Consider the following 27268-nt stretch of genomic DNA (forward strand, 5'->3'; position numbering starts at 1 on the left):
GAGGCGAAAATGTTTGAGGCCCGTGTACTTAGATTTAGGTGCACGTTAAAGAACCCCAGGTGGTCGAAATTTCCGGAGCCCTCCACTACGGCGTCTCTCATAATCATATCGTGGTTTTGGGACGTTAAACCCCAGATATTATTATTATTCTTTAAAGTATATTTAATATTTGCGAGCCATTATTCTTCTGCAGGCTGTTATAGTGAGTTAGAACGGAAAGTATGAATATCAAATTATACTGCAGTGCTTTCAAGTTGCAAATGGCCAGACCGAATGCATGTTTACGTGGGCTCACCAACCAATGGTGTTGAAGATCACATACAATTCATCTAATGGTCATGCATGCTCTTCTCACTGCCATGCTTTTATTCGAGTGACGTTGACCGTTTTGTGTAAATCAGAATTGCTGCTATCGTGCATATGATGAACGACATGAAGGAACACCCCTTTAAAGAGAGTTAGAGCCATCCCTCTCTGTGAAGGCAGGTGACCAGTGGTGCTGACGGGTGCACTTCTGTCTCTGCTCTCATCGGCATTCTTCATAAGTGCGCTGCTCCTTGGATGTTCTCGCAGTGTGCGGTCGACCCATACTTGTTACGCACGACCATGCTAAGGCGGCACCTATAGCGCTTTGTGTGTCTTGTGTGCCTTCTTCTCTGTGGGGTTGTCTTGTGCAGTAAATATGGAAGCTAATAACCAACTCGCCCAACATATTCTTTTGTGTCACCTTTAGACTCGACTGACATGGCAAAACACTTATGAAAGGCTTACCGCTCTGCTCAAGCCTTCTGCGCTTCGCGTGGTGTTGCACTGCCTCCGGTGGTGGTGGTGGTGGTAAACATTTTATTTAAGAAATTCACAAGAGAACTGCTGTGTGCCTGAGTGGCAGTCCCTAGTCCGGGACGCCATTGGAGATGGCCGCTGCCCGGGCACGTGCCACCAAGGAGCGTTGCGCATCCAAGGTGGAGCAGCCGAGCAGGTACTCCTCCCAAGCCTCTCTAGTTGGGATGGGGAAGGGGGATGAGAAAGAAAGTGGGATGGGCCCACCTTTGACTGATCGACGATGTCAGTTGATGACGTCCTCATGTAATGTCACAATGTTTTGTGATCTGTGACATCATCGGTTGATCGGAGGTCACGTGCATTTTAAATTCGTGGACGGACACTGCAAAATCAAGCAGGTGTGCCATTTACAGCTCCACTGTACAACAGGCACCATGGATCAGGGGTGGACAGGTTTTTTTTTCTGAAGGGAGGTGTCAGCTTATCAGAACTCTAATACCTTAAGCTGAGATGGAGTGTCAACACCCGTTCTCAACTTATACATTAAGAGAACGGGGTCGGGATGGGGGTTCAGGAAATCCTAACCCTCCCCCCCCCCTCCCCCAATGATTTGTCCGTGCCGTGGATCAAACAAAGTACATGCTATATATGTATATGTGGGCAGCTGGCACTAGAGGCGCAAGGCTGAGTCATAGGGGAGCTGGTAGTCTCCCAGCTAGTCCGGCTTGGCTCAATCACAATTAGGCCACATGAAACTTAAGCATCTCGGTTGGGCTTGGTTGGATCACATACAATGTATGTCCTAATTAGTACTAATTATGATAATCGGGCTTGATTATGTTTAATTACGCTCGACTCGGTAAGTAACAATTTGCATCTTCCTCAGCTTTGCTTCACTAGCCTCATTGGGAATTCAACTTGAATTCGGTTTAATTTGGTATTGCTTAGTTAGACTTAATTATATCGACTTAATTAGGATCTACCACGCTCAACTACATCTGCTTACATTTTGCTGTACTTACCTTGGCTCAGCCTAATTAGCTTAATTAGTCCACATAAAACTAAAGTGTGATGTAGCTCGGGTGGGTTTGGTTCGATCTCATATAACTTAATCAGTCTTAACATGGCCTATTCGTAATTAACATCACTTAGACTTAATTGGGCATAGTTATGCTCGACTCGGCCAGTAATAATTAGTATCTTCCCAAGTTTGGCTTCACCAGCCTCATTGGGAATGAACGGTCCCTTCGTTCATTTTCATCCAGCTACGCGGAAAGTAACTGCGTCACTGCGAAAGAAACGCTCTCATCGTCTGCACTTCATATCTTCATTTCATAAAGTGCCGCTACAGTGCAGCGACGCCAGCATTTCGTTCTTTCTTTTTCTTTCTTTCATTTGGGGGGGGGGGGGGGCTGAATTGGTCTGTGAGAGAGAGAGAGAGAGTTCGTGAAGGAAATGAAAAGGGGCGCTATTTTCTGCCTCCCGTCGTGGGGGCACGGCTCAGCGCCCTTAGGAGTGGGGAAGGGGAAGTGAAGATGATAGAAGAAAGGAAGATAGAAGGTGTGATTAGCGTGGCGAGAGTGTCTTGTCAACGAAGGCGGGAGCACGAAGCCAAAGGGCTCGTCTATAAGATGGCGAGGTCCGCAGAAGCGGCAAATTCGAGGAAGGCTCGCAGGGCTTGTAGCTTTGACCGTGCGGGAAAGAGAAAGTCCTCCACCGTTGTCGCAGGGAGACCGAGCAGGCGATAGCGGCGCGCCATCAAGCGTCGTTCAGCGACCAGAGCAGGGCAGGTGCAAATTATATGTTCCAAAGTTTCGTCGTCGCCGCATCTGCGGCACGCAGGCGATGAGCAGCGACCCTTGGAAAACATGCGTGCCGCAGGCCAAGCGCTGCCGGTCCGCAGGCGAAGCAGTAGCCACCGCTCGCGTCTCTCCAGGTCGGTCTCTGGTAGGGGTGGCGGTGGTTTGCCGCCTGCCACCCGCGTGTCAGGGTGGGCCGCTGGAAGCAGCTGCCGCATTCGTTGCCGGGAATAGTCCGACAGGGCTACCGCCTTGGTGACTAGGTGGCTGGGGTGTCGCCGTGGTGTGCTGCCTTAGCAGCGGCGTCGGCCTCCTCGTTACCGGCTATCCCAACGTGCGAGGGAAGCCAGTGAAGGGACAGACGCACACCGCTAGCTTCGATGGCGGTTAGCTTGGCGTGCAGTAACGCCACGGTAATGCCGGCTTGGTCTGGCTGCAGCAGCGCTTGTAGGGCTGGCCGGGAGTCGCACAGGATCGCCACGGGCAGCTGGGGTGGCATAGCAGCGAGGTAGTCGGCTGCCAAGTGAAGGCCAGCCAATTCTGCTGCAGTGGAGCTGGCGTGGAAGGGAAGGCTACACCGGATGGTCGTCCCAGTCGTAATTGTGTGACACAGGCAGCCGCGGCCGAGCGGGGGCTGTCCCGGACTGACGCCCTCCCCCTACTAAGTCAATGTACGAGGCAGATTTTGCGCCCCCTCCCCCCCTTAGATGACTAGGGGGGTCAATGTATGGGGCAGAATTTGCGCCCCCCTCCCCTCTTAGGTGACTAGGAGGGGCGGCCGCCCCCTCTCTGCCCTCCCTCGCGCGCACGCCTATGTATGTGACCAACATGTTATCTTTATCTTCTGTGCTTCCGTCGTAGGTTTCGGGTCGTAATTCCTTTCTTTAGAATAAACATTATTTTTTTTTAGAATTTCCTGTGGCAGATTCAAGCATGGATTGTTCGAATATAGCGAGAATTACATGCTCTAGATATCAGTACGATCAACCTTCTAAATAACAATCATTCATTAATGTGGGATAGGTTGAACGAACAGGAGAGAGTGCCTCAGACAGGCTGGCTGACGTTTCGATAGGAGGACCTATCTTTGCCAAAGGTGCCTTGTCATCCCTGGCGTGTTAGTTTTAAGGGGTCAGTGTTGACGTCATGTCCACCGGTGGCGCATGTCGCTGTTGTAATTCAATAGCAATTATTCTTTAATTAACGTTTTCACAAATTATTTATGGCACATATCGCCATCCGCGAGTTGTCGCCGACGGGTTGAAGGGGGTATGTAATGTATGATTTCGAGACACATGCGTCGATAATATATTGTGGCGCTGTTAATTTACTCATATTGAACAAAGTGACGTTTTACGAATCGGAGTACAGAGAACTGGCATTCTTTTCCTTTCAAACATTTCGTTTCGCACTTTTGAGGAGGAATATCGCGCGACTGGGCGGTCAGTTAGGAGTTTCCATTGGATATTCAGGAAAGTGAATAAGAAAACGGTGCCGCAGTATATATAGCTTATCTAACAAAGAGCATCGCTCGCGTAATGCAGAGAACGCGTGCGTTGGGATCCTACTAGAAATGAGTTTTTTTTGTGTGTGTGTGTGCTTCCATATTGCTAGCGAACACGCACAAAGGACGACATAGAAAGAGACAGGACAACCGCTAGTTGGTACAGTATAGTTGGTACAATCTTTTTGTTCCTCGTCCACTTTTTTATTTTTCCTTAGAGAGAGAGAGAGAAATAGATGAAAAGGAAGAGGCAGGAAGGTTAACCTGGTGCGAGCGACCGGTTTGCTACCCTGCACAGGGGTGGGGATATAGGGGTCGGAAAGAGGACAGAGAGAATGCCTGTTATTTTCCCTTAACTTCATCATTTACCCGCCGCTGTGGTGTAGTGGTTATGGTGCTCGACTGCTGGTCGCGGGATCGAATCCCGGCCGCGGCGGCCGCATTTCGCCTCCGTCGAAATGCGGCCCGTGTACTTAGATCCAGGTGCTCGTTAAAGAACCCCAGCTGGTCGAAATCTTCGGAACCCTCCTCTATACGGCGTCCCTCATAATCACATCGTGGTTTTGGCGCGTACAATGCCAGCAGTTAAGTAAGCGTTGTTCAAACGGGAAACTATAGCGAAGCGGCGAATTCAAGAAAATGTCGTGTAATACCCCCCCCTCCCCCCCCCCCACACACACACACAAAAACTGTCACCCTTGCAATCTGTAGCGTTCCCCTTTCACAGGTATCCGCAAGTTTATAGGACATTCTGGCTCACTGGCAATAAACTTACGGGCAATAAACGAGAATGAGTTAAAAAGCATACGATCCTTCCGAACTACTGACTGAACTAAAAAAAAAGAACAAAAATAAAGAGAACAATTAAAACCATATTTACTGCCCTGTGCAAGCATGGGTACGAAGCCATGGAATGACGAAGCATCGATGCCAGGGGCGTAGCCAGAAATTTTTTTCGGGGGGGGGGGGTTCAACCATACTTTATGTGTGTTTGTGCGTGCGTTTGTATGTGTGCGTGTATATATACGCAAGCAAAACTGAAAAATTTCGGGGGGGGGGGTTGAAACCCCCCCCCCCCCCTTGGCTACGCCCCTGATCGATGCATTGCGTCTCCGCAATGGCGGTGGTCATAACTGTGGCAGCCAATGACTGCAGAGGTTTGAGGGTATCGTTCACTGCCCGACATGTAGCGTCAATAATATAACAATAAAATCGGTTTTGCAAGCACGAAGAGTAAATGGCGCACCGTCATATTGTCTGCAAGGGCTCAGTCGGCTCGAGAAGGCAGTGAAGACAGTGTTTTGCGAATCTGCAAGCATTGTTCAAAGTAAGCGTTTATTAACGCGATAGCGTTAAAGAGCTCGTATCGCAGAAATTCCGTCGTCGGCGTCGGCGCCGTTGGTTGTGAGCGAAAAATCATCTTGTCCGTGACCGAAAAATCGAAAAAGCTGCAAATAAAATAAATAATAAAAATGTTAAGTGCGAGTGAGAATCGAACCCAGGCCGTCTGCGTGGCAAGCAGGTGTTCTACCACACAGCCACGCCTCTGGTTGGACCAGCACTGAAAGTAACTTCCATGCTTCCTAAAAATACGCGTCCTGTATACAAGTGTTCCGGTACGAGATGTAATATCGCAGTAATATTGCGTGGTACAAGCGTACATTGCCATCGGGCGTCACACCATGCCAGTATCCTAAGGACTTGGTGGTTTAAAGACAGCCACCCATTACAAAAGGCAGACACATTACTGCGCGTATTCCCTTAAGACCACGTAGTGGGTGCATCGCAACTTCGAAAAAAGTTTCTGGTTTAAAGCATGCTACCCATTACATAAGGCACACACCTCAGTGTGCGCATTCTGTTAAACACTCGTAGTGTTCGAAGTGCGCACTAGGGGCAGGATATCGCTATCGCGTTCAACACTTAAAGGCGAAGCTTAAGCGTCCCCCAATTTTTAATATAATATTATAATCGTCAATATTTGAAATATTATTAATACTAATAATTAATATATAATTTAATGTTACATATAATATTTATAAATAACTACTGTATTTATCTTAAGTTTTCTGTTGTCCCTGCCACGGTGGATCAGTGGTTAAAGTGCTCGGCTGCTGACCCGAAGGTCGCGGGTTCGATCCCGGCCGCGGCGGTCGCATTTTGGTGGGGGCGAAATGGTAGAGGCCCGTATACTGTGCGATGTCAGTGCACGTTAAAGAGCCGCAGGTGGTCGAAATTTCCGGAGCCCTCCACTACGGCGTCCCTCGTAATCATATCGTAGGGACGTTAAACCCCAGTGTTTTGCGAATCTGCAAGCATTGTTCAAAGTAAGCGTTTATTAATATAATATTATAATCGTCAATATTTGAAATATTATTACTACTAATAATTAATATATAATTTAATGTTACATATATTATTTATAAATAACTACTGAATTTGTCTTAAGTTTTCTTTTTCCTGCCACGGTGGATCAGTGGTTAAAGTGCTCGGCTGCTTACCTGAAGGTCGCGGGTTCGATCCCGGCCGCGGCGGTCGCATTTTGGTGGGGGCGAAATGGTAGAGGCCCGTATACTGTGCGATGTCAGTGCACGTTAAAGAGCCGCAGGTGGTCGAAATTTCCGGAGCCCTCCACTACGGCGTCCCTCATAATCATATCGTAGGGACGTTAAACCCCAGATATTACTATTATTTCTGTTTTTGAGGAGCGGAACGTCAGAGGACGTCTTAGGCAGGCCTTAAAGGAGAGGAAAATGGGGGCGGAAATTCCGACTAACATTTATTTATTTATTTATTTATTTATTTATTTATTTATTTATTTATTTATGAACCAATCCTGGGGGGTATTTCGCCAAGAGGGGAGTAGTTTACAGTAGCAATAAGTTTACAAGGAAGAATAACAACACTCTAAGAAAAGATCGCGTAAAAAGAGCGTCTTTTTGTCCCACAACAGTAATTGTCTTCTGGCTGGCTTGCGTTTCCTCTCTTGAAAACTCGGCGCTCGCCACTTTTTTTTATCAAGAATGCTGTGTCTTGCTGATAACGCGCATAGATGCGCGAGATATAGATGGCGATTATTTTCGTGGGTCAAAATGACACCCTTTTTACTCGCCCTTTTTTTAGAGTGAAGGGCAAAAAAATGGGGAAAGGGGGAGGTTTCACATCAAAAGGAAATTTTGAAGCACTGCCTGCGAACCCATGCAGTTCGGATGTCAACCTTTCGAAAGAAACTTTTAGCGAAAATGAGACAGTTTGTTGTCATGATTCCCCCATGGTTAATTTACGCCCTTTCCAGCAGACGTCCAAAGGCCCTTGAAGTTCCCGTGTGTCATGGGTACGTAAGCAAGTACGCGCGAATGGCTCGGCCGCATTAATGACAAGTTACTTGTTTTTAAGCACTTGTCGTAGCTGTGACAACAAACACACACACGCACACACGCACACACGCACACGCATGCACGCACTGTCCAGCAATAAAGGTATCTCATTAAAATGAAGAGCAAACGCTTTTCGCTCTTCAGACATAGGCGTGGGCAGGGTTCCCCTTCGGGGGGGGGGGGGGGGGGGAGGGGGCAAAGCTTCGTCGCAGCGCCCTCCACCCTCCCAATTATGTCAATGTATGGCGCTGACATGAAAAGGGTCATTAAAAATGGTTCGTGGCAAGCAGTGCGTCAGAGATCCTAATAAAGTGCACCTCGTTATCGTGACCTTATAACGCGCTTCAAGCCCCTCTCGAAGAGTGTTCTTACATCGTGCAGTTATCTACGATGTAATCTTGCTTTCGTTTACTTTTTCTTAATTGTAGGGGCGATATAAGTTGTAACGAGGTACGAGGAAGCACCACGTACCCGACAAACAGTTGCGCAATTAACACCATCAGGATATCGCGTGCGTTGTTTTTTTACGCGTCCCCGCTTGGTGACGTCTCGTGTTTGCATACCACCCTGGAGCTATAGCGTCATAACGGGGCAGTAGTAAAGCAGCGTGTCCTTCACCGGGTAGCCGGAAAACAGTGTCACGCAGCTGCCAGTGCCAAGGACATACACGCAATGCGAGATAGGCGGATTAGGTATAACTCTTCTGTTCTGACGGCAACCTGGCGCTGTTGCCTGTGACTTGCAGCTCACAGAAAGGCTCGGGAGCTTCTGCTGGACTGCACCGTTCAAAAGGCGTGTGGGTTTACTAAGAAAATCTGTGCTTAAGGGGAGTCTGTCTTTTCCTGCGGCTGCATTTGTTCACGGCGCGAAACTGACCTTAATTGCAGAGTCGCTGATACATAAGTAACAAAAAGAATAAGAATCCAACAGACAATTAGGCCAGGGAAAGCACAGGGACCATGAATTGCTGCCTTTAACTGTAGTGTATTAATAGTGATGTAAATTGAAATGAATTAAAGTGGACGAAAAAGCAGCCTTGCGGTTGGTGGGATCTGAACCCGTAACCTTCGAACTGCGCGTCCGATGCTCTACCACTTGAGCAACAACGGAATTGAGCAACTACGGCTTTGAATAAGAATGCACAATGCTCAGTTTACTCTATCACATTCTGCTCGAGCCGGTATTGCTGCATTTTTGCCTGTATTTCTGCCGTTATTTACTATGTGTTCCATTTGTGTTACATTAAATTTGGTTACGTAATTTTTTGCTGTGATACGCTTTTATTGTTTTGTACAGGTACATTTTATTTATTTATTTATTTATTTATTTATTTATTTATTTATTTATTTATTTATTTATTTATTTATTTATTTATTTATTTATTTATTTATTTATTTATGCTCTGCGGTCATATGTCTCTGTGTGCATCTCAGTCAAATTGCAATTACCGTTGATCTCGTCCCTCCGGTTTGGAGCTTCAGCATCTGCATGTTTCAGATATTTAATATGATGATATAAAATTGTATTGAATTTAATTTGACCACCGCATCGCAATCGCATGCCTGGCAAGCACTGCGCCTTCGCGTAAGCCCTCTACAGTGAAACTGTTGTTTTGACTGGATTTTAATACGCGATTCTGTTCGTTTCATGTCGTCCTTGCATCGCATACCCCGCACCTCTCCCATTCTGTTCATTCCCCCGCCTCTTGGCACATATGTATATTTCTTTCTTTCCATTCTTTCTTTTTTGTTTGTTTATTTTGCGAGGTGCAACCTTTTTAGCCCAGCTGCTATTTCGAGGGCAACGTATACCAACTAGGCCGAAAGCTCAATTGTGTTGGCCTTTTCTTTCAGCATGATTCCGATTTTTCTCGCATTGTTGACACCGTCGGCCGTTCTTGCCGCCGAAAAACCTCCTCACATGGTCTTTATTCTAGCGGACGATGTGGTAAGTGTGGTCTTTGCGTTTTTTACAATGCCTCGTCAAGCTAAACAGAGCATGGTGCCTCTTGATTTGCTACCCTGTCCTTGGAGAGAGAGAGAGAGAAAGAAAGAGAAACGAAGAGGGAAGGGTTGGGGGTTTGACTAGGTACGTGCCCGGTTTGCTACCCTGCAATTAACAATGAGATATAATAGTAGATAGAACAGGTAAGAAAATACCAAGGGTAAGAAAACTAACAGGGGCATTGGAATGTGAGCGTACGGTACATACGCTAATGGTTCACAAGCGTTCATAGAAGTCCGGTCGCCTTTGAGAAACTTCATAAGGTTTTTGTAGCCTCGTACTCGCAATTATGCGTAAGCTCCTTCAAAAGATAGGCAGTGGCACAGATGATGTTCAATAGTGCCATCACAGCCGCAAGAGTTGGAGGCCGCGCTGCTGGCCATTTCTGTAAGGAACGAGTGGGCGTTCGCATATGTCACACGTACCAGTAAAGCAGGGTGTCCTTCAACGACCTTCCCTGTTTGCTTATTGCATGAAGAACGAAGATGTGCCCAGTGAACACCCACGACACTAATATACCCAATCTTCGATTCAGTATTGCAAGAACGCTTTTTCTGGAATTGTCGTATACGACTCGATTACTAAACATCGCTATTCAAACGCCTATAAGTTTACTAGCCTCTTCAAGCCGTGGCACCAATCTGGTACCGTGCCACTTGGTTGAATGTTGAAGCCATTGCAGTTGCGCTGTTTGTAAATTATGGTTGTTTTGTCACCATACTTAGTCAAATAGTCAAACTTAGTCAAATAGAATGTTTTACATTTCTTCGTGCAATTCCAAGATGGTGAGTTGAGAAAATTTGATGCTGTGCACTTTCGTGCTAAGGCAGCAATTTCCGCTCGTTTTGTGATGGAAGATAGATGTCCTAAAAGTTTCACTTGACCGCTGGTCTATGAATCCGAATAAAGAATTAGCTGCGCATATATTTTGTCTTTGAAGACTCGTTTATTAGAGCGCAGCTCTTAGGCGCCCGTTTCTTCGTTGAGCGGCGTCGCCGTCCGTGGCGTAACCAATAGACATGAAAAAATAAAATCAGAAAAAGTTACCCAGAATTCAATTTGAATTCGGGCCCTCTGCGTGGCAGTCGAGTATTCTACCACAGAGCCACGCTGGTGCTTGAAACTCGTTTGCAAAAAGACCCTATACAGGTGTCATTTCGGTCAAGGAATCGCTCTAACCCATGTAATATATAGCGTGGCAGAAGAGTAAAATAACAACCAGTCATCACACAATGCTAATTGCGCTATGAGTGTGTGGTTTATTGCTACCCACCCACTGCAATGTGCTCAGCCATAATTCTTCATCGTCATCAGCCACATGCAGCATCAACAAAGGGCACATAATACCTTACAGATGTGTAGCGGGTACCGCGCTTATCCGCAGAAAGACGAATAATGGCGTAGTGGGCACTGTCCTACTTCACAGAAATTATGATTTATGGCGTAGTCGATACCTTGCGGAAAGCCATAACTTCGACCACAGTTGGCCTTTCCCCAACACGAAGCTGCGCTCAGAATTCGCATTAGGCAGTATCGTAATCGTCGGTGAATTTTTTGAACACCTACGTTACCTTTTCTTGCTATTGTGGCGACACCTACTTGTTCTCGCACGGATGAAAAACAACACGACAAAAAAAAAAACGCGTTTTGCTTTAGATTTGCAGCCTCTCGTCGCGTTGATCCGCGTCATCTCAAGCCGCATGTAAAACCGCATAACTGAAACAAGCATTACAATGTGTGGCACAGCGCAAGGACACAGTGGTGATTCTTCTTTGTGGCTCTCCGTATTTGCGTTGTTTCATACCTTACAATGAATCCGAACCAACTAGCCCACCTCGACATCTTGCAACTACCGCACGACTGCGGTACGACTGACACATGGCGCAGGGATGGGCTGACACAAGTCTAGTAGGTGGCTATCAAATCCCCACGCCAAACCTGGACGCACTGGCAGCCCACGGCGTCCTGCTGACGCAGCACTACACGATGCAGACGTGTACGCCTTCCAGGGCGGCTCTTCTGACAGGACTCTACCCAATCAGGACGGGTAAGGGATTCTCATCGCTAAGATATCCACTTCTATACAGCCTGCTGTCGCGATTTATCGACGTACCGAGTCTCAACTCCCGTGAATTCAAGAGAGACGCTCAGAAGTGAGGGAAATCTTAATTTGACATGATAGGTGGGCATTTGAAAATGTTCCTTCCCAACCAGACAGAATCCTTCCCAACCAGACAGAATTCTGGGTGTGTCCAGATAAGATCGAACACGAGGTCCCGGTCACCATTCCCGATTGTGATGAAATTTACTGTAGGTCTAGGCATTGCACCCAGAACAATGGTTTCGCAGTTAGTTTTGCGAAAAAAAATTTTGTTCGCCTGAAAAAAATATATATAAATTTTGGCCGCAAAAAACGCTTTTCCGCCAATTTCGCGATTTCTGAATTTTGAGCGTACCTAGGGAAAAAACGGTGCAGTTCTTGGTCACGATATTTATTCCCCTTAAAGAACAAGTAAAATAAAATCTTACGAGTCTATTACTTCCCTTGCTTGTCGAAGCACTTTTGAACAAAAAAATCACAAACTTGGCAAATCGCACAAAATACTTCTATTTCAGGAATTTATTGCTGCAAGCAAGTTAAAGTGAGGATAATGAAAATCGGTACGTATTAACTTTGATACTTTCGCTCTCTTTTAAAATAATTTGCGCGGTTTTATCGCGCTCCGTTTTACTCGATAATTGGGCTGAAACGTAAGTGATTTACGAAAAACGCCGAAATTTGAAAATGATTTTCTCAAAAAGGCCATTTTTAATTTTTTTTAAAATCCCTCTGATTGAAGTCAAGGACGTCATCTACCATTGTGCAGAAAAAAACGTTGCATTATTTTGGTTGCTGACATGTTATAGTGCGTCAAATGTGTCCATGCCAGCCTAGCGGCCGCGTCGTTCGTTATCGGCTGAAACTCGGATATAAGTTGCTAAAAATGTTTGTACGTGACATAATCACAAATCAGCAGCTCCACACCAACAAATGCGCAGCCCGGTGTCATGGTTAAGCAAGCTTTGTCTTGGGATCAGCCGCTTGACAAACCCGCAGCAGCGGCCGCTCGATGCTGCGGGCGCTGACATTACATGAGTGCCGCTTCGACTGCGGATGAGCTCCGCTTGAGCGCCAGACTACGCTCAAAGGACAAACGAGAGAAGGAATGCATCACTGTGAAAGTTAAAGGCCGTTAAGTGCCAACAAATGTCATAGTATGCAACGAAAACTCTGCCAGCGATTTCCCAGTGAGCGCCTCCAGTAATGCGCTCATGTGTTGCTTTTTCTCTTCGGATGGCCTAAATATAATTAGGTTCATTCTATGAGCAACATATGGCACAAAAGAAAGCCATTGACATCTAAAGAAAGCTGTCATACGTGCTTCCGATGGTCGAGCAACTCAAACTGTAGTTGTTCATCTCGTGCCAGAACACTTGTGTCAGCCGGCTGTGAAAAGAAGTGTGTCCAAGTCCTTTACTTCATTAAAGAACCGCTTTTACAATACTGTATTGTTGGGCGTCCGCAGATAGAATATTCAACGCAAGTCGAGCGTTTATCACGATATTATGCGGCTTCGGGCATAACAGCAGGGAAAAAAATACATCCGTGCTGTATTGAAGGCGCTCACTGAGAAATTGCCGGCAGAGTTTTCGTTGCATATTATGACATTTGTTGGCACTTAACGGCCTTTAACTTTCACAGTGATGCATTCCTTCTCTCGTTTGTCCTCTGAGCGTAGTTTGGCGCGCAAGCGGAGCTTATCCACAGTCGAAGCGGTACTCATGTAATGTGAGTGCCCGCAGCATCGAGCGGCCGCCGCTGCGGGTTTGTCAAGCGGCTGATCCCAAGACAAAGCTTGCTTAACCATGACACCGGGCTGCGCATTTGTTGGTGTGGAGCTGCTGATTTGTGATTACGTCACGTACAAGTATTCTTAGCAACTTATATCCGAGTTTCAGCCCATAACGAACGACGCGGCCGCTCGGCTGGCATGGTCACATTTGACGCACTATAACTTGTCAGCAACCAAAATAATGCCACGTTTTTTTCTGCACAATGGTAGATGACGTCCTTGACTTCAATCAGAGGGATTTTTAAAAAAATTAAAAATGGCCTTTTTGAGAAAATCATTTTCAAAATTCGCCGTTTTTCGTAAATCACTTACGTTTCAGCCCAATTATCGAGTAAAACGGAGCGTGATAAAACCATGCAAATTATTTTAAAAGAGAGCGAAAGTATCAAAGTTAATACGTACCGATTTTCATTATCCTCACTTTAACTTGCTTCCAGCAATAAATTCCTGAAATAGAGGTATTTTGTGCGATTTGGCACGTTTGTGATTTTTTTGTTCAAAAGTGCTTCAACAAGCAAGGGAATTAATAGACTCGTAAGATTGTATTTTACTTGTTCTTTAAGGGGAATAAATATCGTGACCAAGAAGTGCACCGTTTTTTCCCTAGGTGCGCTCAAAATTCAGAAATCGCGAAATGGGCGGAAAAGCGTTTTTTGCGGCCAAAATTTATATATATTTTTTTTTCAGGCGAACAAAATTTTTTTTTCGCAAAACTAACTGCGAAACCATTGTTCTGGGTGCAATGCCTAGACCTACCGTAAATTTCATCACAATCGGGAATGGTGACCGGGACCTCGTGTTCGATCTTATCTGGACACACCCTTCTGTTAAATTTTCACCTATAAATTGTTAAGTTTTCTTTATTGGACTAACCTCTTCTTTCCTTGAGAGCTCGACAGCATATATATTGAAGCTCGCATTGAATTCGGTCCATATACTTCGCAGGTCTGCAGCACGATGTGCTCCTTCCTGCCCAGCCAGGAGGCATGGACCTCAGCGTTCCTACTTTAGCCGAACGCCTCAGGGACCTTGGTTACCAGACGCACGCTCTGGGAAAAGTAAGCATATAAACATAGTATGGGCTGTTTATAAGCAGAGCTGATTGTCAAGAGCAATGAGAGAGTTTTTCAGCATATACGACTATAGTAGAGCGTCTTGCCAAGTATAATACAAAGCGGAAGGGTGTTTTATGCCATTCCGGTTTACATACGCCTTAATAAACACGCCCAGGACTTCGGCACAGGTACACGTCCCGCATTGTATTGGCGGTGGCCGGACGCGCCACCGTAATATAGGAAAAAAATTATAGGTGACCAAAAAACAAATAAGTAAACTAGCTATAATAGCCGACTTATGACAAGTTAATATATTTTCATGACCAGCTGGAATATTCTGACGAATGCTAGTATATATAGCGTGGCACCGTGTACCGTACGATTTTCTTTTGAGAGGTATATATAGTAGAATTCAAATGTCCTGGCACACGATAAGCAGCTTTGTTCGACAGATGTGTTCTTTTTAATTGTGTTCTCATTGTGATTTCGCGTCCTATGACACAGCTTATTCTGGGCTATTGATAGTTTTAGTTCTGGGGACCCCAAGCCATGCATACGCACGCTCTTGCATTACTTGGTACTTCCAGCTGCACCCAAGGAGAATGCAAAGGAACGCAAAGGCATACGTACGCAAGCCGCTTTTGGGCCGCAGCACTACAACTCTCTTTTATAGGGTTTTAATTTAGGGTAGGCGAGTGGCTTGGGCCTCGCTTGCGTACGCAAGCTGCGTAACTCGCACAAGAGCCAAGCGCAAGTGGGGTGGACCAAGTTTACTTAGAAAAATTGACATTTAAGTCGGAATTGTGCAACTGTTCAGTGGAAATAAAGATTCATTCATTCATTCATTCATTCATTCATTCATTCATTCATTCATTCATTCATTCATTCATTCATTCATTCATTCATTCATTATGTTAAAATGGGCTGTGCGAAAAAACCAGGACACGAGAAAGAACACAAACCACAGCGCTGTGGCGCTGTGGTGTGTGTTTCTTTTCGTGTCCTGGCACATTTCAACACATATGCGTTCGCTTAGTTGGTGAAGTGTGCTTTCTGAATCCTCTATCTGCGTTTCCTTACCTTGAAAGGCTTAGCATGCAGGAAATAGACGACACGCTTTTGTTTCACGATTTATTTATTGCTCGTATATCAGTGTAGGCATACTAGTACGCCGTCACTATTTCAATATATTTACATGTTTGGCGCGCGTTTCTGTTCGGAAAGCTTCTCATAACAGATTAAGTTTGGCCTTCGAAGATATTTTGTCGACATATGATCATTTTAAATGGACGTTAGGAAAGGACGCGCCAAAAAGTTGCAGGACATTGTCCAAAATATTTGAAAGCGGTATCTACCACGTGACTGTCACTTCACGGATGCCTTTGGCAGGTCCACACCCTAAATAGCTGGTGCGTCTTCGCTCACATTCTCCATAACGCTGGTAGTGCGTGTTTTCTTTTAGATGCGAAGCATCTTATGGCGGAGTTCAAACCGATGGTCCGATGGTGTGCGGCGTGAGCACCCTTACTGCGCATGCGCAAACCCTCTCCACACACCTCTCCACTCCCTCTCTCCCCCTCTACACTACCCCTCTCCGCTCTCCCTCTGAAACGCGGGCTCGACATGCCGAAACGCTGCTTCGCATCGCCTCATGGTCCCCTTTAGCGGGAGATGGCGTGATTTTTTATTTTTTATTTGTTCGCAGTGAGCTCAAGTAAATTTAGCGCTAGGTATTATTTGGCCTTGTCTCACGGGTGTAACTGCGATCCAACTAATCAAATGAAGCCATATCGCAGAACAAGAGTTAGACAACGCACCACAAACGCTTGTGGCCTTTTTAACTCGAAAGCGCTTCATGGCGAGGTTGGCGAAAGCGCGCGCCCAGCTGGCGCCCGCAGAAGCGGTGTCCGGAAAGCACGTGACCTCAGAAACTCCCTGCAGCCGTGGCGGTCGTAGGAGAGAGGAATGCCCGCATGAGAAGAAGAAGCCCCGACTCGAACGGGGAAAAAGAAGGCGCATAGAAATAGTCGGCGCACTGCGTAAGCGCACCGACGTCTGCGACACGTGACCATGCACCGACGTAGCCTTATGGCAATGTAATTTTGCCGAACCCCTGCGTAACAGCAACCTAGCCTAAAGGAACGATTTCGGTGTTCTCATTTCATAAAAATAATGCTTAGGAATCCTCCGCAATTTTTGCATCTGTTCTTTCGCGCTATATATACTTCATTTCATCGTGAAAACGAACCAATTAACCGAAGCGTCATTCCAATCTTGCTGCAGCTAGTATGACTCTGAGGCCTTAGTATAGATCAACTGAATGACGCTAAGCCGAACTCGAGGTCTATGCAATGCTCCTTATATGCACTTTATATATTAATATGTGAAATTTGCCTGGTGTTTGCTCGCGCTGCGTGTGAACACCGCACGTTGCTTTTCCGCTTCAGTTACCCAGCTCATGTGATGCTTCTGAGAACAGCTATGGATACGATAGCTGCGCTCGTTCGTCAATTGAGCCAGAACTAAATTTGCTACATGTTCTCGTATGTCTTCTTCCATCTCAGTGGCACCTTGGCTACTCCAGGATCGACTATACTCCCACGAGGCGAGGCTTCGACACTTTCTTCGGCTACTACAATACTGCCAAGTACTACTACTTCCATGGACTAAACTTCGTGAGTTCCCCGCGTCTCAGCGCTTCTAGTGTGCTGCTTTTCCAACTTACTTTCGATAATATAATAATAATAATATCTGGGGTTTAACGTCCCAAAACCACGATATGATTATGAGAGACGCCGTAGTGGAGGGCTCCGGAAATTTCGACCACCTGGGGTTCTTTAACGTGCACCTTAATGTAAGTACACGGGCCTCAAACATTTTCGCCTCCATCGAAAATGCAGCCGCCGCGGCCGGGATTCGATCCCGCGACCTTTTCGATAATATCTGCATAGTTGTATGATTGACTTGACTTGCAGCGTATATGACTCTCTTTAAAGAGACACGTGAGCTCTCCGTGGATATCATTATACACTCGTCGGAGAGTCGTGGGACACCCAAAAGAGAGTTAACGTGTCTCTTTAAAGAGAGTCACAGACGCGACAAGTCAGGACTCACCGAAAGGAGTAAAACATACTCTCTCTTTTTTTTTAATAGTGTCAACGCTCATCAGGAAAAGAGCGAACCACTTTGTGCAGCCATGCTTCCCGAGCTGTTCTTGAAGATTTCCTCAAAACTTCTGCAAATCCAGTCTACAGAAAATAGTATTGAAGGGAAGCCGCGTACCACGTATACCAGGCGATCACTGGCATTGGGGGGAGGGGGCGTTGAACCCCCCCCTCCTCGGAAATTTTCAGAAAGGATAAGGTTTGGATGTGTTGGTTGGTCATCGCTTAAGCAGAATACATGGCGCAGAACCGAACACAGGTCAAGAGGATGACGGGACGAGCGCTCGTCGCGTCGTCTTCCTGTCCTGTGTTCGGTTCTGCGCTATGTAATCTGCTTGAGAGAAAATTTTCAGTTTTGCGTATGTATATATACACGCATACATACAAACACACGCACGAACATGCATAACGTGTGGCTGAGCACCCCCCCGAAAAACATTTATGGCTACGTCCCTGTCGGCGATGGAATTGGACGATAGGTGTTACGTGAAAAGCTGGAGGTCGTCAGCACGTATGAAAAATCAGACTCGGCCAGACGTTAGGATGGTGACGCATAATTTAGCAGGTTATCTAATGCTCCGATCTATTAACTGCGAGTGCATGCCTGTTAGAATAAGAACGTTTGGTGGTGCGTGTGGCACAATTTTCTAGGTTAGACGGGTTAGACCAATCCAGCAGCTACTTGGGTGCCGCGGTCGCAGCTGAAATGTTATAATCGCGCGAGCGCACCTGTATGTAAATGCCAGCGTTACTAGAATACCTGATATCTGTACATACTTGATTACAACGATGTAAAAAACAAAAAAAAAAAAAAACCACGCCAGGCCTGCACGGTAAGCGCAGCACAGTCACAGCGAAAGTTGGAAGAGCGGCATTTCTAGAGCCCGTTATAAACTCTCTTGGGACTATTAATACAACTACACCTGCAAGGTACCAACTACGCCATAAATCATAATTTTTTTGAAGTTGGGAAGCACAGCAGACTACGCCACTCTTCGTCATTCTGCGCAGAAGCGAGGTACCCGCTACACATCTGCAAGGCATTATGTGCACTTTGTTGATGCGGTGGCTGATGACGATGAAGATTTATGGCTGAGCCCTTTGTTATGGGTTGGAAGCTTTAAGCGAAGTTACGTAATTACGGGCGTCACACAATTCCTATTGTGTGACGCCCGGTCGTTCTTTCATTCTCCCAACACGCTATATAACATATGTTAACGTGAGAGAGAGAGAGAGAGAGGAAAGAACTTTATTGAGGCCCCGGGGAAGTAGATCATGGGGGCGTTATGGGCTTCCCTGGCAACTAATGCAAATACAATTGCGAGGTACCCACTACGCTATATATCATCATAACTTTAGTGAAGTGGGGAAGCAGCCACTATGCCATTTTTCGTAATTCGACAGAGAACCGTGGTACCCGCTACACATCTGTAAGGCATTATGTATACTTTGTTGATGCTGTGCCTGATGACCATGAAGAATTATGGCTGATTCCTTTGTAATGGTTTGGAAGCATTCCACGACCCACTCGGTGCGCAATTCGCATTGTGTGACGCCTGGTTACAGAATTCGCGTTGTGTGACGCCTGGTTATTTTACTATTCTACCAAGCTATATTACATATGTTAATGGGGTTCTTTCCCGACATGCATCCTGTATAGGGCCTTTTTGCAAAGCAGTGTCAAGTACCGGCATGGCTCTCAGGTAGAATATTGGGCTCCCACGCAGAGGGCCCAGGTTCGAACCCCGTTCCATCCTGAATATTTTTTTCTTATTTCGCGCGATAGAGGTTACGGACACAGGCGGCGGCGGACAACTACGGTGCCGAAAACGGCCGTTGTGATCTCATAACAGCTTTCGCTGTGAAAAGAAACGCTGTCTCGGATGTTCTAAACAGCGTAGATATTTACGACCTGAACGAAAAGTTAGTGCAGCGCGCGCCTACATGGAGAAACAATCAAACAAACACAAAAAAGAACGTTTAATTTCGCTATTGCCTACACACACACACACACACACACACACACACACACACACACACACACACACACACACACACACACACACACACACACACACACACACGAAAGAACGAAAGAACGAACGACACACAGTGGACGTTGCCGACACTGGGTCTTGCAGTGCTCTTTGCATTCTTTGTTGCTTTATATTTATTTATTTTTCAGAACAACAAATGTGGCCGCCACTTCTGGGACGACGAAGAGCTGGTGAAGGATGCAGACGGCGTGTACGACACTGACCTCGTCACGGACAGGGCGGTCGACATCATCTCCAGACACGACAGAGATAAGGTTAGACTCGCGCCGTTTGACGCAGGCATCGCACGAGGGTGGAGCAATCGATATGTTGGCGACAAAGCGCGCTACACAGCATCTGGCGCCACGAGTGATTTCAAAGTGATTGGATAGGCCAGGGGTCTCAATCTCACCTCAGCTCGCGGTCCGCAATCACGAACTTTAGTCTTTCAGGACAAGGGAGAGGGGGGGGGGCAGTAGCTTGAACAAAATGTCAGCGAACGTTGCCATTTGAAGAAAGACCTTTCCCATGTCTCATATATAGGTCATTTCTGAAGGGGATATTGAGTGAGGATTCGAGAAAGATGTCGCTACTGATCTCTAGAATGGCTGAAATCTGGACCGCCGATTCTGAAATATAGTTTTTTATTTCACGGCTATGTTTTAAAAAACACATGGTGACTGCATGGGTTACGTCACGACAATAATGCTTGAGATCGCTTACGTCTGTATAGCTCAGGAACATACTAATTAAGAAAAAAAATTAGGACGAAGACAGTCATTTGCGGGCCGGGCCGCCAGCGAAAGGTCCGCGCGCCGAGTGTCTGAGACCCCTGAGATATACAACAAACGTTTCTGTACGAATGCTCGGTCTCAAAAGTAGAAAAGGCCACTCGTTTTTTTTTTTATGCCGACCTTGTTTTGTTTATGAAAATAGAGAAGAAGTCAAGCAGAGGAAACGCTTTGTTTAGAATATACTCCTTACTCTTGTATGCTCTACAGCCGCTGTTTATGTACATGGCCACTCTAGCGGCGCACGGTGAGACGACCACTCTGACGACTGCCGCACCGGAAAGGAACCTGGCCAAGTTTCCGTACATCGGCGATCGCAACAGGACGCTCCTCGCTGGTGAGTGGAGCATGATGTACAGCAGCAACACAGTATCAGTGTTCGTGAGTCGCACCAGTCGTCTACGAGTGTATAAGCAAAAAAGAAGACACGTCGAAAAACAAAATGATTTCTTTACGCTTCGGCCGTGGGACGACCAGACTTCGTCAGAATAACAGAAGTGACAGTGGTGCTACAGCATCTGAGCGTATACATTTTGATTACAATGATCACTTGAGCACAAACATCATAAAAGAAATTGCAACAGTCAACAGCACCGCATCTAACTTCAGCTTGAAAATAACTGGTGACTATAACTGCGACGCGCGTAACGTAGTTTAATTATCTCCTAGAATGTTCAATACGTAAAATGAAATATGCAGGCGAGACCGAAACACCCTTCCGATATCGGTTTAACAACCGCAAGGATCATACCTCTTCACTTCCTCACCTTCCAATATCAAAGCATGCTAACGTAATGGGCCGCTCATTTGACAACATCACAGCCACAATACTCGAGTCTGGTTTTCGAACGCGTCATGGCAGGAAAGTTCGCGAATTATTTTTTCATCTTTAAATTCAATGCAATCGCAGGTTGTTTGAATGGAAGTGCGGAGAAACTGAGTGTCTTGCATCAATGACTGCAGTCAATTTTACTGCTTGTGCTACCTGTAATCCTTCTGCACGTGATGTGACTTCTGAATTGATTTGTTATAACGAGGACGTAATACGGGGCCCAAACTGATATGTTCCATTTCTGATTGTTGCACTGTTTAGGGGCGAAGCACCTTAGGGTCTAGGCTTGTCCGTTGTGTGGTGTCCGTGCTCGCAGAACAGCGCCGCGTAAAATTGAAACATCAGGTTTATAAATAGACTAATATCAATCACAATTGCAACAGAACGATATAAAACTCCTACAAGCACAGACCCTTTATACTAGTCGGCGACTACAACGTAGACAATATGGACCTTAGGACCTAGCTTCGCCCACTCGTCATCATTGACTTCGTGCAGATGCATTCCATTTTTTTCATGATGTTTGTGCTCACGTGATCATTGTAATCAAAACGCATGGGCTTTATATGCTGTAGCATTACTGTCACTTCTGTTATACTGTCCGAAACGTAAAGAAACCATTTTGTTTGTCGATGTGTGTCTTCATTCACATTATCTACCGGCGTCCATGAAGTCGTTTCCTTCAATTATATATATATATATATATATATATATATATATATATATATATATATATATATATATATATATATATATATATATATATATATATATATATATATATAAAGCTACGATGTCACGTGGTGACCTCATACTGTCGTGAAGCCACGGTGACGTCATAGTGACATCACAATTTTGGTGATCTGTGGCGTCGTGATGACGTCATATAGTGAAGTCATCACGTAATGATGATTTTTTTTTCATGACGCCGCGGACGGGAGACGCCTACGCCCTGGGACGTCGGTCAATTTTCGCGTTTGATGAGGCATCTAAGGCTTTCGCCTTTAAACAAAAAGTCACAGTTTCGCCGCAAGGGCGAAGCAATGAATGCGATAGCAAGAAACTAATGCTATACGAAGTGAGGCTCGCCAATGGATACTCTCAGTTTGAACAGCGCTCCTGTTGCAAAGGCGGCCGAAGCAGCGAAGGAAACTAGAGTGCTTCAAGTGTCGAGCTGTGACACTTGATAGTTCGCGCTTATCTTCTGTTTGTTCGTTTAGCGGCGTCCCTTGAGCTCGAGTGACTTTCGTACGCTCCGTAACATGAGCGCGGCATCACGGTGAAAGCTTGAAACAACCCTCTTCCCCTCACCACGAGAAAACCGCGCGAGCAGACAGCGGAAGGGCAAGGTTCTCCTTGCGCAAATATAAGAAGAAGCGAGCGAGCTCGCCGATGCGCTCCTCGCGCCGTCTCGCTGGTAATGAAGAAACACTTATAAGCGCCTGCCGTCTCTGAGTCCTGCCATCGGTGAAGGGTGTGTATATAACGCTCGCCGTTAGCTACCTGAAGGATCTGCGCTATCTGGCGTAGTGGTTAGCGCCTCGCGCTGCGGAACGATAGGTCGCTGGTTCGATTCCGCGCTTCGGAAGCATTTTTCTGAATTCTTTTTCTTTGGGACTTTGATATATATATATATATATATATATATATATATATATATATATATACGGTGCATGACGGCGGCGACGGCGACGGCGACGGCAAAATCCAGCCGAGACTGTCCATATAATTGCTATCGCAATGAAAACAAAAGAAAGGTGTACGCGGGCTGGTCTCTCTCATCAGGTACGGTGGACGCCTTGGACGAGGCCGTCGGCCGCATCGTGGAGGCCTTGCACACTCGCGGTATGCTCGCCAACAGCGTCATAGTGTTCACCAGTGACAATGGGGCAATTCCGTGGGGTGTGTACTCGAACACGGGCTCCAACTGGCCGTTGCGAGGCGTCAAGGGCACTCTCTGGGAAGGCGGCGTCCGTGTGCCGGCTGTAGTCTGGAGCCCGCTCCTCCGGCCTGGCTCCCGGGTCGTTCTGCCCCGACTCGCACTTGGTCGACTGGTTGCCCACTCTGTACTCGGCTGCTGGTAAGTGCTTACCCTTAAGCAATAGCTATGAGAGACGCTGAACGCGCAGTTTACGTAGTATATGCTTTAAAAACCTTCACCTCGATTTATTTTGACGAATGGGACAGTTAAGAACCTTCTCCAAAGTACGTAAGTACAGAGCCTGCAATTCCTGCAGTCTGGTAATTAACTGTACAGAAAACTAGCAAGGCCTAGGAGTAATGCAGCAGATAAGAGATTTAAAAGAACGTGAACGCTCAATCACCGTAAGACACGTAAATTTAACATGTGGTAGAGAGAGAGAGAAAAAAAGAGAGAAATGCAACTTCATTTAGTGAAATTTGATTTTTCATGGGGACACTCAGGCGGTGTGTGACGGCCACCTCTCCAACTTTTTTCACTGGCCGGAGTTAGGTCTCCAGGCTTGCGTTTAGAGAAGTTACCTAAAAAAGTGTGACGAGGAAACTATTAAGGAAGATAATAATGCAGTGACCGTGGAAACTAGAAGCGCTTGATAATTGCAAAGTCCATGCAATAACGATTCTGTCTCACCAGGCGGTAACGTCAGCGACCTAGGCACCATCGATGGTCTCGACCTATGGCCAGCGTTATCCACGGCGAAAAGCGATAGTACCGCCACTTGGCCTCGCAGCGAGTTCCTCATCAACATCGACACTGCTTCTGGGCTTTCGGGCTACCGCGACGGTAACCACAAACTCATCGTACTCACGAGTCCCAAGTCTCAAGCGCCGAACCCATTCAGCGACGTCGCACTACAGCAACACGTCCCCGTACCAGGTGGCATGCCAGAGTCTGAAAGCGAGGAGGCCGCGGAGGAAGACCTGGACCGACTGATGAAGTCCTCGCTGGCCTGGAAGACCCTGGAAGAGTTATACAGTGACGGACCTTGTTGCGCAGATGTGTCAGTGGCCGCAGCAAAATATTTCTCAGTCGGGATTCAAACTGCGTAGCGAGGGCCGCTACCTGTTCGACATCGAAAGCGACCCTTGCGAACTCAACGACCTGACCTCCACACTGCCGTCGGTAAGAAAAAAAAAAAAAAGAAACTCTGGGTCCTTTATGCATTCGCCTAACACGACTCGAAGGCGAAAGCCATCGTCTTTTTTTTCTTCTCAATCGATCTATTGAACCTCGGCCGCCCCCCTCCGAAAGCTTTTTTCGCCCAACGTGGTTTTGCACTGCCTCCAAGATCGGAGGCATTCCAGGCTTTGTGCACTTCACCTGATTTTGCACTACCTCCGTGATCGGCCCACCTTTGACTAAACGACGATGTCATGTGATGACGGTATCATGTGACGTCATAGTGACATAATAAGGGCGTCACGAATTGTGGCGTTGTGTGACGTCATCACGTCATGATTTTTTGCATCATTTGTGCTGACGCCGACGGTCAATTTTCGCGTTTGATGAGGCATCTAAGGCTTTTGCCTATTGGGAATCGGTGCGACAAGGTCGGGTTGTTTAAACCACGACCTCCTCTATTTAAACATGAGTGTGCGCAAGAGGCGATCGAAGCTGCTCGTTAAGATGGGGCTCACATCAGGAGCGCAGCCAGAAGTTTTTTGCGAGGGCGGGGAGGGGGGGGGGGGGTTTCAACCCTACTTTATGTATGTTCGTGCGTGCGTTCGTGTGTGCGCGTGTATATATACACAAGCAAAATTGAAAATTTTCGAGTTGGGGGGGCGGGGGGGGGGGTGTTGAACCCCCCTTGGCTACGCCCCTGGCTCACATCTGCATTGCATAGATCAAAGGGGCCAATCAACGGTGCTTGAGTAGGCTTAACTGGATCCGCGTTTCGTGTATGGTAGCACGCTAGCGGAATACAAATAAACGAAACAAATATAATGTAACAGAACAGGAGCGAACCTAGTATCAGGCTGACTGAACGCAATGCGCAAAAGTGCGAAAATGCTCGTAATAAAAACACACTAACAAAAAGCAGTCTCGACTTTTAGGGGCGAAGCTCCTTATAGCGACACCCGTTCGTCCCTCGTAGCGTAGTATGTAACCAGTCTTACGCTTTGACCTGCAAGGTGGTGCCGGTGGGAGATTTTTCCTGTGCGTTGTTGAACAATAAAAAATTCGCAGCGTTAGCTAAAAGCCGACTTCTTCTGTCTCTCATTCCCATTAGCAGCCATTCTTTACCTCCAAGGTAGTGCCTGGTGAGATTTCTCCTGTGCGTGATTAAACAATAAAAATTTTGTTCAAAACGCCGTTGATTGATGAAATAAACCAACAAAAGACGCCAGATGTTTTGTAAAAGCAAAACAAAAGAACGCCAGATGTTTCTAAAGCAAAACGAAAAGACGCCAGCTTCTTAACGAAAGACGCCAGATGTTTTCTAAGCAATGGTTTTCTAAGCAATGAAAATTCACAGCGTACATGTAAAATTAAAGTGCGCTGCAAGTCGTCATAACTCATCGAACCTTTAGTATAAACGCACCCGATCTCATGTCGGTGATGATGTACTGGGCAGAATTCACGGAAGATTCACGGTTTACCGATGAACCTCCGCAGCTTCGCCCACTCATCATCATTCACTCCGTGGATATGCTGTGATTTTCTTTGCGAGTGCTGCCTTGCCACGTATAAGTGCTGACTTGCCACGAATGCTGACTTGCCACGTCTTCATTTTTAGTGGACCAGTGGTGAGTAGTGGGATTTACCAAATTTCCGTGGCACATTTGTTGGGCTAACTGTTGCCTTCTTCGTTTTTAGTGGCCTCGCCACGGTGGTATGGTGGTTATAGCGCTCGACTGCTGACCCGAAGGTCGCGGGATCGAATCCCGGCCGCGGCGGCTGCATTTTTGATGGAGGCGAAAATGATTGAGGCCCGTGTACTTAGATTTAGGTGCACGTTAAAGAACCCCAGGTGGTCGAAATTTCCGGAGCCTTCCACTACGGCGTCCCTCATAATCATGTCGTGATTTTGCGACGTTAAGCCGTAGATAATAATATTATTTTTAGTGAACCAGTGGTGAGTAGTGGGATTTACCCAATTTCTGTGGCACATACCCGTTTATGATGATGACAGTTTTTTGGTTCGTCGGACAAGGAACGATTTGCTAAACAGCTTCGCTAATAAAAAAGTTGGACAAAGAACAGCTTGGCTCACGTTAGGCGGGGCATCGTAATACAGTGTAGTAAGAAAGTCGGCCGCCCTTTCCTCCGGTTCTTGATGTTTGGCCAGTTTTCGGCGTGCACATTTTGACGCCAACATGTCTTTTTTCTTTCCCTCGTAGTCGATCTTCGATATCTTGATTCTCGCCGATGCATTTCTCAGAGTCATTGGACGCTGCATGTTCATTCCGCAGGTGGTTGACAGGCTAGCGAAGAAGATGGAGTCGTACACAGAAGTCGCAGCGCCACCGAAGCCCCTCATTATGGACCCTATGGGGCAGCCTTCCGTCAACGACTGTGTCTGGGCACCGTGGAAACAAGCCGCCCAGACGACAAATCGCACCTGTCCCTGCCCTTGATGTTCCCGACCTCCGGCTTCCCATTACCTCCCATCTACAAACGTATTCACCAGTTTTTTTGCTGAGAGGAAAAGGAGGAGGAAATAACATTTATTAACGGCCTGCACGGATGGGATACTTCAGTCCAGGGCTCCTGCGGCCTTTGATGTGATTCGACCCCGTTGAAGCAGCTGTCGCTGATCCAGGAGCACGGGTTTTTTTATATGCTGTCGGTTACAACTTAAAAATAAATAAAAGCTCCTCCTCCGGGACTGCGGCGCGCCCGCCGTTTTTCTGAGTCGTGATAGGTGGTTTCAGTTCTAACAATGAGTACTTTTTCGCTGCTAATGTAAAACTACGTACATTAACAAACAAAAGTTTGTCGTCTCTTCTTAAAATATCACGTTTGGATGAGCATTGATGTCGGAATCTTCGCTGATATTTGCCAGGATATTCATTTTTTTTTCGATGGATAACCCGGCGCATGAACGT

The 27268-nt window shown here is 46.5% G+C and overlaps 1 protein-coding gene across 1 annotated transcript; it reads left to right on the forward strand.

Moving 5' to 3' along the window:
- The first annotated feature begins 9317 nt into the window (after window positions 1–9317).
- LOC119397627 (arylsulfatase B-like) lies at window positions 9318–26797 on the forward strand. The gene is given in 11 exon segments (XM_049416624.1): window positions 9318–9410; window positions 11355–11514; window positions 14306–14418; window positions 16980–17090; window positions 19765–19890; window positions 20617–20743; window positions 23024–23277; window positions 23279–23318; window positions 23853–24219; window positions 24269–24341; window positions 26633–26797. Coding segments are annotated over 11 exon segments (1629 nt in total).
- The last annotated feature ends 471 nt before the right edge of the window (window positions 26798–27268 follow it).

This window comes from Rhipicephalus sanguineus, chromosome 6 (assembly GCF_013339695.2).
Source record: "Rhipicephalus sanguineus isolate Rsan-2018 chromosome 6, BIME_Rsan_1.4, whole genome shotgun sequence".
NCBI classification, from domain to species: Eukaryota; Metazoa; Arthropoda; class Arachnida; order Ixodida; family Ixodidae; genus Rhipicephalus; species Rhipicephalus sanguineus.